Genomic DNA, 16,045 nt, shown 5'->3' on the forward strand with positions numbered 1-16,045 from the left:
ATTCTCTCACACTTCCCATCCTGTCCAGATGCTGCCCCATCCCATATGTCATCTTGACATCCCTGCTCTAACTGCTGAGGGTTGTCTTCTTTCTCTTGTCCCACCAGAACTGAAATTCCTTCAAAAACAGCTGCATGGCACTTATTTGGGGAAAGAGCAAGACCAGAGCAACAAGACTTCTTAATTACAGAAACTATTATAAACAAGGAGGTGTAAAGATATGTCTCCTCCTGTCTATGTAGGTGTGAACAGAACTGCTCAGTCAGTTTCCATTCCTGTTACTCGCCACATGACTGCAAATTGACTCTGACCATCTCTGTGATCTCCCAGACACGTTTTATGCCAATAACCTCTTCAAAAGTGGAATTGCATTTGTGTTTCCATAAGTCAGGGGGAAACACTACCTGCAGTACCTTACAGAGTGTTGTGTTTACCTTTTGGTTTTTCCTTGTGCAGGAAGAAGCTGAGATCCAGGCAGAACTGGAACGACTAGAGAGGGTTAGAAATCTGCACATCAGGGAATTGAAAAGGATACACAATGAAGATAATTCACAGTAAGCACATAGGATTCAGGGATAAGAACTTAAAGTAATTTTTTATTTGTTCTTTTCATAACGAGAAACAATCTTTTCATAATCTCTTACATAATCCTTTTTAAATTGATTTTATAACTCAATAGTCACTTGATTGTGGGGTGGTACAGGTATAGCTTTAAGTTCATGTAAGACAGGCTTCCACATTCATCAAGGTACCCTTAAATAGCCTTTCATTAGTGCAGAGTGATCAAATAGCATCAAATTTGTCAGATATTAACACAATTATATTTCTCTGTCTGAAAGTGAAAACATAATTTCTTAGCTGTGCAGTAGCTGTAATTTATTGTGCAGAAGTAATTGTTTCTGTCTTCTTACACTGTGTCTTTCTTACCAGATTTAAAGACCATCCAACGCTAAATGATAGATATTTGTTGCTACATCTTCTGGGTAGAGGTGGCTTCAGTGAAGTATATAAGGTAACTTGGAAATGGCAATCTGGTGTAATCTGGATCTGCAGGAAGCAGAGTTTTTACACGTGTTTTCTCAATGCTGTACAAGTTATGGAGGGAAGAAAGGAGTACAAAGCTCATGGTGCATCTGGCTTGTATTAGACATCAGAGTTGAGATTTTCAGGTGCTCGCCTTGTCCTCAGGGATCAAATTTCCTTGAAATGAGTGTCAAAAAGTGTTGCACCAGGTCTTCAATTTTTGCTAGGACAGAGAAGCAAACCACTTGTTTCTTCAAATGCTATGCACAAATACCTGGAGTGGCTAAGCCTTACTGAGACAGCACAGCAAGTCTGAACATCTCTGTAAATAAGTGAAAATAGCTCCAATAATAAGAGCAAAGCCTGTACTTCCTGGGGGTATATGGCTCTTGTGCCTCTTTTTCTTGTGCCTTCATTTTACCCTCTGAAATAGCAGACTGGGGACAGTGTGTGTGTGTTTGTGTAGTTTTGGGAATTCCTTAGAGCTGAGAATTCCCGGTGTCAACACTCTTAACAGCCAAGACCTGGGATACTTTGGTGCTTGTTATTTGACTATTACACTTAGAGCTATTCCACTTCTCAGTATACCCCATTTGTACTCAGAAGTTTGGAATTCATGTTGAATTTGGCTAGAATGGATATAATTGTGCCAGTGCAAACATTGGAAACTTCATGGTGCTTTATTGTTCTGATGCAGCACAAAAATAGGAACCTAAACTAAGGGGACTAGACTGCTCAGATGGGGGGGGGAAAGTGTGAGCTGTGTCTAAGTACTTTGAACTGCTTTGCTGACTAAGCAGAAAGTTTTGGCTCCACAGATGAAAGCAAGAGGGCATGAGTATTTCCTACCTGCCTGCTCTTAAGAGTTGTAACTATTATTAAAACAGAGAAGTGCTTAGCCCTTCCTCTTGGCCAATCTATTAAGCATTAGGAATTAAGTAGACAACTTCTGAGATGAACACACATTATGCCTGTTTACTTACCACAGCATTTTGTCCTGACCTGGAAATCATTATATTATTGTTGCTGCTCTCAGGCAAGGTAGAAGATTTCTGCATTGCTCCGTGAGTGCATTTTCAGAGGTCCATTCTTTAAGGACTGTTTAAATAATAAAGAAGTGGAGGGAAGGATAAAGCACAGGATCACACAGCTCTGCTAAATTCTTGAATTCTCCAGCTTTTATATATGCTGAAACATTATGCTTTAAGTTGGAGAGCTGAGCTACCAGTGTGAAACAAAGCATTGAAAAATCTTCTGTATTTTGAGGGTTCTTTTTTATTAACTCAAGTGTAGAAAATGAATTTTGGACTTGGGGGAATAATAGCAGGGTCTTTCCCAGTATAAAAACTGTCTATATTTTAGTAATTTAGTCTTCCTGGTCCTTTTGCAACTCTGGTAGTAAAATGCCAAAATCAATGCAGTGTGAGTTAGATCCCATGGCGAAGGTCAGATCTAAGTGCAGAATATTCAGTTGTTTTCAAAGTTGCTTGCATTCATTAGTGCAACATATTAAATCAAAATGTGGGTTTGCTTTTCCCTCACTGTTTTAATGTTGATTTCCTGGGTGGGGATATTGGTTTGTTAGAGCTTGTCTGCTTTTGCAGTATTAACTTCAGACTGTGATTCCTACTGATTTTCAGCTCTTCTCTCTGCAGGCATTTGATTTAACAGAACAGAGATATGTAGCTGTGAAAATACACCAGTTAAATAAAAACTGGAGGGATGAGAAGAAAGAAAACTATCACAAGTAAGTGAGTTTGTAAAGCAGCCAGCAACGTTCCCAATTCCTCCTGCATTTGGTTATCCAGTGCCTGTGAACAGGCTGCCAATTTTTTTCCTATCTTTGCTGCATTTCAAAAGCCACTTTCTATCCCAGTAGCTACTTGCAAAAGTTCTGGTCAGATTAGAAATATTTTAAATATGTGCATATGCACACAAAGTTTTGTATAAGCCCTGTGCCTCTGCATTTTAAAGCATCAGTGCTCTGTGAGAAAAGCGCTGAAGTGGCTTCTCTCTGAAATGTTCAAGCAGTTCCGTGGGAAACAGCTTTTCCTCCCCATCTTTCAGGTACATACCTGCATTGTGCTCTCTGGAAGCCTCCCCCTTCCCTTTGTTTTCTAGAATAAGTGATCGTAATTGTGGCTTTCCACTACCTGAAGGGAGCCTGCAAGAAAGATGAAAATAAACTTATTTACGAGGGCCTGGAGTAACAGGACAAAGGAGGAATGGCTTCAGCCTGAAAGAGAGCAGGGTTAAAATAAATTAATTTCTTCTTAGGAAGAAATTCTTTACTGGAAGCTTTTTGCTGTTGGTAGCTCTTGCTCCCTAATGCCATGGGTTAGATAACTCTGCAGAGTGACAGCCAAGCCTTCTCCAAGATAAAGCTGTGTTCTTAATTCCCCAACAAATCACTGGGACAAATTAATCTGAATTTGAAACCTGGAAATCAGGCTGCTAAGCATCATGGAATTCTAGAACTTGCTGATTTTTGTATTCAGCTGTCTTGAATCTCTTAAGGATTTATGAGGCTATTCTATTTTGGCAAGCAGTACCATTAATCAAGATAAGTTATGTAGCATTGCTAGGGTTGGAGCTGCACTGGAGTTTTGTGGTTCTCAAGAGCTGTTCTGTGCAGTTCCTCCTTCACTTGATTTGTCTGAAGCTGTCTGAGGAATGTGCATGGGTTTGATTGGAGCTGGATGCTGTGTGGTGTGTCTGGATTCCCTATTAGAATTAAGTCACTTGTATGACTAATGCTCAGACTTTGCTGTTTTCAGACATGCATGTAGAGAGTACAGAATTCACAAAGAACTGGATCACCCTCGAATAGTTAAACTATATGACTACTTCTCACTGGATACTGACTCGTAAGTTGTGTTGCTCTGTCCTTTCCCATGGTTTGACCAATTCACTAAAGACAAAGTATTTAAAACTTTTCAGGAAAGTCCAGAAGGTGTCCACACCAGTGTTAGACTTTACTGCAGAGATAATCAAGGTGTACTTCCAGCATACACTGGTTTTCTGGAGACTCCAGCTCACAAACTAATGTGGTGTATTCTGTCAGATGTGGTGCTTTACTGGTAAATCCTGCTCTTGACCCTGGGCAAATGCCACATCTGATACTGCTTTCAGCCTCTGGGTCTTTAATGGGGAATCTCAGACCTTTGTACTGTTGAGCATTGAGGCCTGTGCTCCTGGTAGCTTACTTTTAGAAAGGGATTCATAGGCTGAAGGACTCTTAATTTAATATATTGGCCAAATGGGTGAGTTACAGACAAGCAGTAACAGTGTTCTGGTTTATATCAGGTGCCTTAATTGTAACAACTCCTATTTTTCTTTCAGGTTTTGTACAGTGTTAGAATACTGTGAGGGGAATGATCTGGACTTCTACCTGAAACAGCACAAGCTAATGTCGGAGAAAGAGGCACGATCCATTATCATGCAGATTGTGAATGCTTTAAAATACTTAAATGAAATCAAACCTCCCATCATACACTATGACCTTAAACCAGGTATGCTGTGTTGGCATGCTTAAGGATGCTAAGGAAATGTAATGGGTTACAGGTAATATGAGGCAGTTTCCTTTGTTCAAACCAGCAGAAAGAAGACAGGGCTGTCTGGGAAAGCTAACTTGCAGCAAGAAAAAAAAACGTAAAATGCATAGAACCTTTGGAAAATGTGTAAAGGGCGTTTTCTGCCAGAATTGCAACATAAAACAAGGAGGAGTAACATGTAAAACAAGGAGGTGTAACATTTTCAAGAATGAGACCTTAAACCACCAAATGGCTGTGTTAGTTTTCTTAATGTCCTGCTTGTATTCCGCTTCAAGAGCTTGTTATTGCTTCATAAAGTCTCCCACAATTACTGGTGTGCTTCATGTTCCCATTCTTCTGGCTTATTCTTTCTGTAATCATCTGGCTGATAATTTAATGGCAGAAGCCAATTTTGAAATGTTTGTTTTTTCGTATTGTGTGTCAGCTCCCAAAGCTGAGGACGCACAGTCAGATGGCTCAGGTTTGCCTTTGAGTTAATTCAGTTACATCTGCCGTGGAGAAGATCCTCCCCAAATGGTGTTGTATATTTTCCTTTTACTGCTGGGGCAGAGCCACAAGGGAGAAAATGGAAATGCTTCATTTTGCGATGATGCATATTGGCTACAGAGCTTTTTTCCTAATCCAGTAAATTCATCCATCTCTTTGGGCAGTTATCCCTAGCTTGTCTCCCTGTACTGGTGGCACCTCATCAGCATTGTGTAACTGGTTTGTGATGTGGTTTGTTGCATCAGCATGAGGAATGTGTACGGGAGATGGTGCTGTTGCACTGGTTGTAGTGACCCTGTTTCCTCCCCGGCTGTTCCCAAGTTGTCTGGGTTCTGCCTGCAGCTGCCTAGAGCTGTGATTCATCTGCTGCCATCACACACAGTTTTGCTACTTTATTGTTGGCTTGGAGAAAAACAGTGATGATCTGACTTCTTGATGGGTTTATAAAAGACTCTTGCCTAAGCAGTCATTGTCCTTTTTGAGCTTAGAAAGTCACTGTCAGGAAGGAGAAAATTTCTGGCATGTTGAGAAGACAGGGCAATTCAAAACTTATGGGCAGAATGAGTCATAACTGTGTATGTGTACTTCTCTCCTTAATCCTCCTTTTTGACCTGCCCTTCCAACAAGATCTTCAAGAGGGGTCAAAGCCTGGGCTTGAAGTTCATTTGGCTAACAGGGCTCAGGATCTGGAGGCTCCAAGCAATATGAGGTCACTAGGTCATTCAAGATGAGTAGATCAGCTCTAGCACTTGGTAGTCCCTGAGTTGTTTCTGAAGTTCAGGATTTTGAGAGTTAAAACATCTGGTGCAGGTCACTGTAGGTCCCTTGTCCTTGTGCAGGGCTCAATGCAATTTTATTCTTGATAAATGTGTATCCTAAGGGCTGTTTCCTTCCTCTCTCTAGGTAACATTCTTCTAGTCAATGGTACTGCATGTGGAGAGATAAAAATCACAGATTTTGGACTTTCCAAAATCATGGACGATGACAGCTACAACTCAGTTGATGGCATGGAGCTGACATCACAGGGGGCTGGTACTTACTGGTAAGCAATGCCTGGGGCACTTGCAAGTTATGATCAAGAACAGTTTATAAACAGCTTTGGAAGTGCGTCAGCTCTCTGTGTGTGCTGCTATTAGCTTGACACACTGGAGGTTTGAGACCCTGGCAACTGCTTTTATTGTCACACGGCTCTTTTTGAGGCTGGCAGCTTTTTACTGTTCAACAGGTCAGTGTTTGAAAACCAGCTCATATTCAAAAGGCTGGTGAAAAGCTGCTTATGCTGCTGAGATAGCGAGCTCTGGAGTGCGGCTTGGCTGCTCTTTCACAATCCAGAGTGGCTCAGTCTTGCATCTTAAGCAAGAACAAGGGAAATACTGTACCTATTTGGAAATTCAGGTGCATCAGGGAGATAAAAAGAGTATTCTTCTGAAATTAGGAGGTGAAGATCCCTAGCTAGCTCTCGAAAAATCTCATGGTGTTGTCTATTCACTTGAATGACATGTTTTCACCAATTCTTTATCTTCTGTGCCAAGTGTCACTGTATCACCCTTGGTTGAGATCAGATACTTGGTGAGTGCCACCGAGTGTGACTCTTAGATGTCACGCAAGCTGCAAACTGTCACCATGGGCAACAGAAAATTTGTTGGGCCATTCTGTGTTGTACAGCTTTGTTTTGTTCCTAGAAATTAAACTAGCTGTACCCTGAGTGAAGCTGAATGTCTTTAACTGGGGCATGGCATATGGGGTTGTATTTCTAGAAATATGTATTTTGGCTGTGTGCTTTTCATTGTGGAATTGTTGGCCAAGCCCTTTCAACAGCAATTATGAGTTCTGAAGGTAAAAGAGAATGGGCTTGTTTTACGTGCTCTGGTGAAAAGAAACTGACTGTGCTGACTAGCTCAGAACACAAGCATCTGGAGAGTCCTTGGGATCACTGTTCCCAGAAGGAGTAGGCATTGGTGATCTTGGCCCAGAGATGCACAGGAATGAAATGGGACCCTTGAGTCCCAAGCCAGTATCTCATCATAGAATTTTCTGTTCCAAAGGAAATCATAGAAAATACTTGAAGCTGCTGCTCATAACTTCTTAACACTTCCTTCTAATCAGGTATTTACCACCAGAATGTTTTGTGGTCGGGAAAGAACCTCCAAAGATTTCAAATAAAGTTGATGTCTGGTCAGTGGGAGTCATCTTCTATCAGTGTCTATATGGCAGAAAGGTAAGGTGTTTAATTTCTTTTCTTAGTGGTGTTTCCCAAACCTTTTGGGAGGCAACCCAGGCTTCTGCTTCCTTCTCCACAGACTTAGAATGTGCTCCCTTGTCTCCTTGCCATCAGTTCCAGGGCAGAGTGCATGCTAATTGGAAGTGGGGAGCATAGACTAGGCTGTGTTGTGCTCTACCTTTAGCATTTCCTTCAGAAAAGACATTCTGCAGAACATCTCTTTCCACCGGGCATGTTCCCACTGAGGCTGCTTTGGGCAGGACAGGTGTGTCATTCGTCATCTGAAGTTTTTGGTCTGGTCTTGTCTGTGACACTTTCCATGCCCTGAGTCTTTGTTGGTCTTGATGGCTGCAAGTGCTATGGGGGGGAAAGAAAGTAGACCCACTTAGGAGTTTTTAGGATGACTTTTTTGGAAGGGAAAAGCGTGGATCAGGAAAAGGTGATTTGTCAGCTTTATGACAACAGGAAAGATAGGATGGAGAAGGGAAAGGAGTCCATGGGCTCTTGTTTTCAGGAGTCCCTGGTAACTAAATGTTGTGAAAACTGGGGCTTTCACACATGCTGCTCAGTGCTGTCAGTCAGACACATGGAACCAGCCCAGCAGAGATGAGTGGGTGAATCTCTGCTAGCTCAGGTGGATGACAATGGTCTAACAGACCCACAAGGTCTGGAAGCAGGTGGAGATCCCTACTGGGCAAGCCAGACATGTTCCAGCTTGATCCCTTTTGTTCATTTGAGCACGGGACACAATGTGTCCTGGTCCTCTGGTATCCGCAGCACCTTCCCAGCAGTTGTGGGCTGCTTGCCTGGAAAAATGCTGATGTCAGGTGATGATAAGCAGTAGAGCTATGGGATTTTTATGCCTGTCACCAACCTTTAACGACTTTTTTCTTTCTTTTGGTAGCCCTTCGGTCACAACCAGTCACAACAGGATATCTTGCAGGAGAACACAATCCTGAAAGCTACTGAGGTGCAGTTCCCTCCAAAACCAGTAGTCACACCAGAAGCAAAGGTAAATCTGCTTGAGGTTCAGGCAGCACAGGCAGTTCCAGCCTCCTGATTTTCATAAAGCCAGAAGGAGTTCTGTGTTTAATGCTCACCTATCACACAGTCATCAGTGGCTTTGCATGTCCCATCCTTGGAGGTGTTCGAGGCTAGGCTGGATGGAGCTCTGAGCAGCCTGGTCTAGTGACAGTGTCCCTGCCCATGGCAGGGAGGTTGAAATGACATGAGCTATAAGGTCCTTCCAATCCAAACCATTCTGTGATTCCATGATTACTGCAGCTGTCAGGCTGAGCAGTGAACACTGGGTGCCTCTGCCCATGCTTCTCCTGGTCCAAAATGAGATTTAGTGCAAGAGCTAGGCTGTGTATAGGGAAGGAATTTTGGCACTGGGGTTGTCACATTGGCCCCACTCCCAAAGAATCAAAATCTTCCTGTTTCTGTCATAGAAACTAATTCTTGCTTTGGCTTTGGGGTGCTGCAGGCGTTCATCCGGCGGTGTCTGGCCTATCGAAAGGAGGACCGGATAGATGTCCAGCAGCTGGCCTGTGACCCCTACTTGCTGCCTCACATCCGCAAATCTGTATCCACAAGCAGCCCAGCTGGAGCTGCAATTGCATCAACCTCTGGATCATCCAATAACAGCTCTTCAAACTGAGACAGAATAATAGGCCAAAAACTGCTTGAGAAACCGGCAAAAAGACTTTCAGAAACACCTTTGGAACAGAGGAATCCACAAGGGTCTCAAGAAACCTGTACCAGGTGCTTTTTTCTCTTGCTTTTTTCCATCCATAGAGCATGACAACATCAACTCTCATCAAGAAAGCCTTCAGCATCTAGGCCGAGCCATGTGGATAGGAGATGGCTTGAGGTTTATCCAGTCAGTGACCACAAAAGCGTGGCTGCTCTGAGCAAGGAGGGGAAACTCAAGAAAAAAAACAAAAAGACATGGTTCCATGTACTGTGAACTTCTGAACATGCAGCCTTGGGGAATCCAGGACGCCGTGTGTGCTTCATATGAAGAATGTGGACTTTGGAAAAAAGACTGGGCTAGTCCAGTGTTGATATTTAAACATTGTTCTTTTTCTTTTAATAAAGTTTAGGTAACATCTCCTTGAAAAGCTCGAAGCACCAAGGTTCAGCTGGGGATGGTATATGACTCTTTGCCCTTTGGAGGGGAAAAAAGTTGATCCTGCCTGTTCATGGCACTAGAGTTAGTGTTTTACCCCTAATTAATTTCAATTTTTTTAAAATAACAATTTTTTGGAAGAAAACAGTTTTCTGGTCTTAGTGAAACCCGTATTAGCAGGTATGTGGCAGTGTCCATTCTGCAGCTGGTGCAGCTTTCTGCTCCTTTGGGACGGCCTCTTAGGAATGATTCACCTTCTCAGGAGGGTGGTGAAGCCCTGGGAGGACAGGCCTGCGTCACTGTATGATCAGAGTGGATCACAGCTCAGGCTGCCACAAGGTCTCAGCTGCTGCTTCATCGCTCTCCCAACGGTTGCACTGTTTTAATGTGTTGAAGTGCTGCTGTTTTTGCAGACCCAGCCCATCATGCTCATATTGCTTTCCACACTTGTGAGCCTGATCTTGGCTGGCAGGCAGAGAGCAAGTGGGGATTGAAGCACGGCTCAGGTGTCACAGGTGTGATCTATGCCCACACAGCTCTCTATTGAGCTTGTTCATGTTAGAGTGTTCTGAAGCTGAAGCCTTGTCTGCTCCTTTCTGTTGGGTGACTTGGCAGCAAAGCTTCCAATCTCCCTCAACAGTTTTCAAACTTGCTGACTCATGAAACTTGCTGCCATCACTGCATCCGATTTCAGATGGCAGGGAATGAGATAATGTTCTTGAAAGGAGCAAACACCCTAATTATTGTCTCCTGTAAACTGCGTGGAGGGGTCTTGTACCTTCAGCTGGATCTGCCTGCTGTGTAGTGGGGAGCCTCCCACTCTGCTTCCTTTTCCCTCCCACATAGAAGGAAAACTGAAAACACAAAAAGCGCAGCAATTGAACATGTGGCAGCCAGGTTGGAGTGCTCCTAACATGTGGCGGGAGTTCTTAGCCAGAAATATTTAAAGATGCAGTGTTGAGGAGCAGGGTTTGTCCCAGGGGGGAGACGAGCCCTGCACTACTGCAATTCGGGATGCTGGTTAAAAAACAAACCACCCTGTGCGCACTTCCCAACCCAGTCCCTGGCCCGCTGTGGGCTGGGAGATCCTTTGTGGGACAGCTCCAGGATTGTACCCAGAGCTGTGGCAGCCTGTGGGCTGTTTGGGTGGTTCTGTTACCCCACTGGCATCTCCTGGCAAGTGCTGTTCTCCATCATGCACTCAGAATTGCCACTTGTCCGCCTTATTGTAAGCCATCATCTGCAAATACTGTGCTTAAACCTGATCAGGAACTTGTTAACTAAGAAATGGAGCAGTCTGTTGGAGTTAAGCAACAGGCCAGGGAAGTGGAGAACTCTGCTGCTTTGATTTTTCTTACTATTTTTGTAGTGACTCTTGGGCTTTTAATTGGATTTACTCCCTTGCAGCTGCATTTAGGGTGGTGTCTAAACTGCTGTAGTGTTTTATACAAAGAACAAAAATACTGCATCTTTAAATCCTCAGCCATCCTCTCTTAGCCCTTTCCATGCCTGCTGCTCTAAGCCAGAAGTTAATTGTCCAGCAAGGAGCTTCACAATGTTTATTAAGCCTCTGTCAGGAGAAATCAGGGTTGGTGCTTCATCCCATTTGCCGAAACTGATTTGGTATCTGTCCACATCGGGGAGAATTCTAAAAGGGTTTTTTTCTATCCTGGTCCCATTGTTTCTTGGCCATCCAGTGTGTGCATCTCTGTGGGTGTGATTAGTTTTGTGTCAAAAGCATCTATTCCTGCTGTGCGACACCCAATCAGGGCCAGGGGACAGTGACGGCTTTTTGGGGCTGACAGCAGGGAAGAACCCTGGTAGAATTCTGGCTGCAACACTTCCCTTGTTAAGATGGGTTTCACTTCCAATAACAGACCCTATTGCCACACTGTTCATTTACTTAAAGTGTATGAAGAATTTGTAACTTAAACCAGGCCAGACTGTTTTGGCTCTACCCAACAGATGAGATATGGATATTAAAATAAGTTTTAAGAAACTGATTTGCTTGGCTTTTACTGTTTTTCTGCTCTGGGCATTGGCATGAGCTCTCTTGCAGTGGCTGCACAGAGATGACACAAGACAGGATGAGGAAAGATGGAGGAAGGGTGTATTCCATAGCTCAGAGCAGTGAGATCTCTGCATCAGAGGGGGAATTGCTGAAAATTACTGAGTCACTTAATTACTGATATTGATCTTGTCCTGGAATGTAAATTAGAAAGCTGAGGTGGATTTGTCCTTCATTTCCTGTAGAATAGCACCTGCCCTTTAGAAGCCATAAAGGTCGAGAACACAAAAAAAAACACCTTTTCTCTTTATGATAATCTGTGGGTCACAGCCCCCCATTCACTCCCCAGCCCATGAACACCCAAGTGTCCCCTCTGTCACCCACAATAACCACCCTGAGCAGTGAAGAAACTCAGCTCCTTTAATTTCTTGGGGCTGGGCTTTGTCAGCTTTACAAAAATACACAACAGAAAATTTAAAAGGATGGTGGCAGCTGAAGATGTTGAGTCTTTTTGTATCTGGAGTGGGGAATGCTGGGGCCCAACTCACTCTGTTGCTCCTCCACAGGCATGTGCTGACCATCCCCAGGCATCCCCTAGGAGCCAGGGCTGCTTCCTCAGATGAACAGTCACCAGGCCCCAGGTTACTCTGCAAACCTGACCTGACCTTCACTGTGCCTGAAGTCAAACTCAGTGAGTGCAAGTGAAACCAAACTGAGTGAGCTTGGCTCCCTCCCTGCTGCTGCAATTGATCATTTCCAGCCCCCTGTTCCAGTTCAGATGATGTGACAAATTTGGGCCAGGAGAGGCAGCAATGGTGCTTCAGTAGCATCAGCAGCATCATCATTGTCCTGCAGTGGGTAGGCAGGTGCCCACACATGCAGGGACACACCTTGACACCCTCAGGATCAAGATTCACCAAGGGGCTGCCTCACTGGATGCTTTGCCTCCTACATTCGCATTTGGGAGTCATGCTATAAATGAGCTTCCCTCTACGAAATGGGCCAGTCCCAGTTTGTGACCTGGCAAACCCACAGTGTGAGCTTTGTAACCGCTGCTGCTGTCTGCCTGAGATCTGCTGCTGGAGGATGCTGTTTTATGGGTGCTACGCAAGCTTGGCTCAAGCAGCCTTAAACTAAACCTTCCTACTCACAGCTTGGAGGAGAACAGGAGACTGGAGTGTGTGGGAGCATAATTAGGCACAACCCTGACACCCAGTGAGCCTGGACCTAAGCTTTGCTACCACATGCTGATGCATCTTTGCGCCAAGACTGATTTTCCACAGCTGCACATGGCTCTCCCTGTGGTCTCTGCTTCTCCCTGGCCCCAGTGCTGCCCTCAGGGGCAGCTGGGTGCCCCCTGGCCATCACCCTGGGTGGGGGCAAAAGGCCAAACAAATGCAGAGCAGCTCGGCCTCCCCTCACTACATTCACACCCAGGAGCAGGCTCTTGGCCACAAGGACACTATTGTCTGTTCTGGGAGCAGGCCTGAGACACACCCCCATTCCATGCTTTAGCTGCATGGGGCTGTGAAGGCCAGAAGAAGCTGCTGGCATGTGCTGATGGTGAGGAGCTGCATGCTACCACCAGCTCTGTGTGCTGTTCCCTGCTCCTCTGTGCTCCCAGCCTGGATCTCCTCCTGGGATGGGTTACTGTAGTCTTTTTCTCCCTCCACCTTCAGCTGCAGCTTGTGTTTCACTCACTCTGTTGCTACTCATTTCCAAACACATTCAGTGAAGGGGTGGCTGAAGTGCTTTGAGCTGATTCAGGAAAGCCTGAAAATAGAGGTTATCCACCATCTGCCCCGCTAGTGTAGGATGAGGCCACCATCCCCCAGGCCACCCTGGCCAGGAGCTGCTTTCCCATCCTCCCTGCTTGGGCTGCAGGGATGGTGCAGAGCAGTGCCATGGTCCAAATGGAGTTAAAATACTGGGATGGAGATAAAAACACAGGAATTAAGATAAAAATGCAGAGATGCTGTGAGCAGCAGCAATATGAAGACAGGGAGATTTAGCCTCATGTTCAGGCCAGATCTCCCATTCCCCCCTGTGCTGCCCTGGGGAAGACCAGCAGCAAAGTTACAAGGTGATTGGCTCTGCTTTGCATTCAGGGGAAGAAAAAAATCCAGAGCTCTGCTCAGCCCTGCCCTCTCCCGACTGAAAGCTCCGGCTGCATAAGAACCACGAGCACGCGCTGCCCTGCCGGCAACCGCCTTGCTCTTGGCTCAGGTCCACATCAGGATCAGGACTCCAAACCTGCTTTGTTCAGCATTGGCTGATCCCAGCTCCCACTAATCCTGAAAATCCACGCACTCACACCCAAACCCAGGAGACTGGCTGGGATTGATGCCAAAACCCCTCTAGGCTAAAAAAACTGGTGCGGGATGGAAGTGGGAAGAGAACGTGCCCGTGGCTATGAGGTAAGGCAGTGGCAGAGGTGGAAATGAAGCACTCGGGGCCAACTGGACCATGCTGCTCTTGCTGCAAAGGGCCAGGGAACAGGGTTAAGATCTCTGCTCTGTGGTCCTATACCCACTTCTGGCAAGAGGAAGATGCTGTTCAGGATGTACTGTCCTCCCACTACTCTCCAGCTGCTTTCCCTCCCCACTCTGCAGGCCAGTTCTGCCAATTTGCTCTTGAGTCATGCAGAGCAAGTGTTTTTCTAAAAGGAAAATTTCTTGTAAATGGCTGGATTCTCTCTCTGCCCCTTTCCAGGAGCCCTCCAGGGGAGGCCAGGCAGGAAGGAGAGGCAACAGGCTCAGAAGGCAGCACTTCTCTTTGGGCAGCCCCCAGCCTTGTCTCGCCCCCGCAGCGGAAGGCCAGGATCTCAACGCTGGTCTTCACAAGGCTGGAGCGCCCTGAAATTCCTCATGGCAGCTCCAAGTGAGCACATCTGGTTTTAATAAATTATTTGCAGCTTGAACTTGTCTGACTTTTCAGGGCTGCAGAAGACAGAACAGCAAAGAGCTCTGAGAGCTGCTGTGTGGGGCACCCACAAAGGGACCCCTTTTGCAGTGCTGGGAGACAGCAAATTTGGGAAGGAGGTCAGGGGGAATGAGGCTGACCAAGCACGTTAAGGGAACCTGGCAAAGCTCCATCTGCTCCTTGCAAGAGCCAAAGGGACGGTTGGGCCGGAGACAGGGAAAGGGCCTTTCATTTTGGCCAGGATCCCTCTACTCACAGCTGAGTGTGGAGGGGGCTGATCCCAAACATTGAGAGGAGCACGGGACGCAAACAGGGGGTGCCCTACAACACTCCTTGCTTGGGAGTGGAGCCTCAACCACCAGCGCCGAGAACTGCTGTTGCAATGTTGAACCATAATGAAAAAACCAAACCCTCAGGAGCATCACTATGGGGCCCCGATGACAACCAACGTGCCCGGGTCTGTGCAGGAGCTGAGCCCCTCCATGGTGTCCCCAGGCTTCTCCCCAAAGGGAAGAGTGCAAATGCAAAGCTTGGGGATGAGTCCCTTGCAGTACCCCCATGGGATTCCCCACCGAACCTCACATCCCAGCAAGAGGATACCAATCACCCTCACTGCCTGCTGTGCAAAGCCTGGAGTTTGGAGAGGGAGCTGGACTGGCTGTTCCTGCCTGTCTCCAACAGAGAGAGCAACGTGGCCATTCCCTGCTGCTGCTGCTCCCAGCATAAGGGAGAAGGAGCCAGCAGACGCCAAGACGGCCTCTTCCCCAAGCAGTGACCTCAGTGCACAGTGCCTGCCAGGTGGGTGTTGATCTTGGCCCAATCAGTCCTATTTTGAGGCCAGAATGAGGCCAAGGCAGTGCTGAGCTTTTGTCAGAACCTGGCAGGTGCTGCTGATCCCCAAAAAATCAAAGCCCCTGACAACCAGAGTCCCCCAACAGCAGCTGCCCACACGCAGGGCTTTGCTCTCCTGGAGCCCTCAGTCCCACAGAGAGCTATGGGCTGGGGGGAACACCCTTGGAAGAGTGTAACAGAGCAGGACATGCTGCCTCCCTGGTCATACAATAAATAGACCCTTAGAACCTGCCAGCCCTCATAGGTGGCCAGACCTTCCTTGAGAAAATTCTGAAGGCTACAGATGCTGTCCACAGGTCCCCAAATAATTTCCTCTAATGCCTCTCACATAAGCAAACACCAATCCTGCCCCATGACCACCCCAAACTTAGTTGGTCATAGGATGCCTCACTGCCACTGAGCACCCCAGCTCCAAATCTGAGGTTTCTCCCCCACCATTATGGTTGGGTCCCACTCCACACTGGTGACATATTTTGCAACTTGCTGACCATCCTGACTGACCTGCTTTTTCCCAAGTGCTCCTGACCTGGTCAGACCTCCAGCCAAAGGCGGGCAAATGGCTTGGATCTATCTCCAGAAATGTTTTTCAAACCTTCTGCAGGATGACTTTCACTCGAGCCAATGCTGTTTCACCCATCCTACTGCAGTCCTGCCACTGTGACCACTCCCTACATGGGATATTGCTTTGGCCAAAACCCAGAGTTTATTTTTCCAATTAAATGACAAGATACAGATGCTTCAACTGTGGGAACCAGCTACTGACACTGAATATCTCAAGTTCTGGGTAATCCTGGGATAAGCCCATTGCTCCAAATCAATCTTCCGAGGCAAGGAGCTCTCCTGAGATT

At 46.1% G+C, this 16,045-nt stretch overlaps 1 protein-coding gene and 1 long non-coding RNA gene across 8 annotated transcripts in view; both read left to right on the plus strand.

Annotated features, from left to right (window-relative positions):
* Positions 1-11,418, plus strand: part of TLK2 (tousled like kinase 2) — a 42,982-nt gene extending 31,564 nt beyond the window's left edge. For all 7 annotated transcript variants that reach the window (XM_071450516.1, XM_071450521.1, XM_071450522.1 and 4 more), the window contains 9 exons: positions 457-554; positions 931-1,012; positions 2,679-2,770; positions 3,801-3,890; positions 4,366-4,535; positions 5,967-6,105; positions 7,170-7,281; positions 8,189-8,296; positions 8,771-11,418. In XM_071450516.1, the coding sequence (XP_071306617.1) occupies positions 457-554; positions 931-1,012; positions 2,679-2,770; positions 3,801-3,890; positions 4,366-4,535; positions 5,967-6,105; positions 7,170-7,281; positions 8,189-8,296; positions 8,771-8,944 (1,065 nt within the window). In that variant the 3' untranslated portion in view covers positions 8,945-11,418. The remainder of the gene's footprint in view (positions 1-456; positions 555-930; positions 1,013-2,678; positions 2,771-3,800; positions 3,891-4,365; positions 4,536-5,966; positions 6,106-7,169; positions 7,282-8,188; positions 8,297-8,770) is intronic.
* A 575-nt stretch (positions 11,419-11,993) lies between these two features.
* Positions 11,994-14,343, plus strand: LOC139601681 (uncharacterized). The gene is made up of 2 exons (XR_011682977.1): positions 11,994-12,114; positions 14,136-14,343. It is a non-coding gene; the product is annotated as an uncharacterized lncRNA (long non-coding RNA).
* Positions 14,344-16,045: the final 1,702 nt, after the last annotated feature.

This window comes from Agelaius tricolor, unplaced genomic scaffold (genome assembly GCF_023055355.1).
Source record: "Agelaius tricolor isolate 1412-34295 unplaced genomic scaffold, bAgeTri1.0.p SCAF_31, whole genome shotgun sequence".
Lineage (NCBI taxonomy): Eukaryota > Metazoa > Chordata > Aves > Passeriformes > Icteridae > Agelaius > Agelaius tricolor.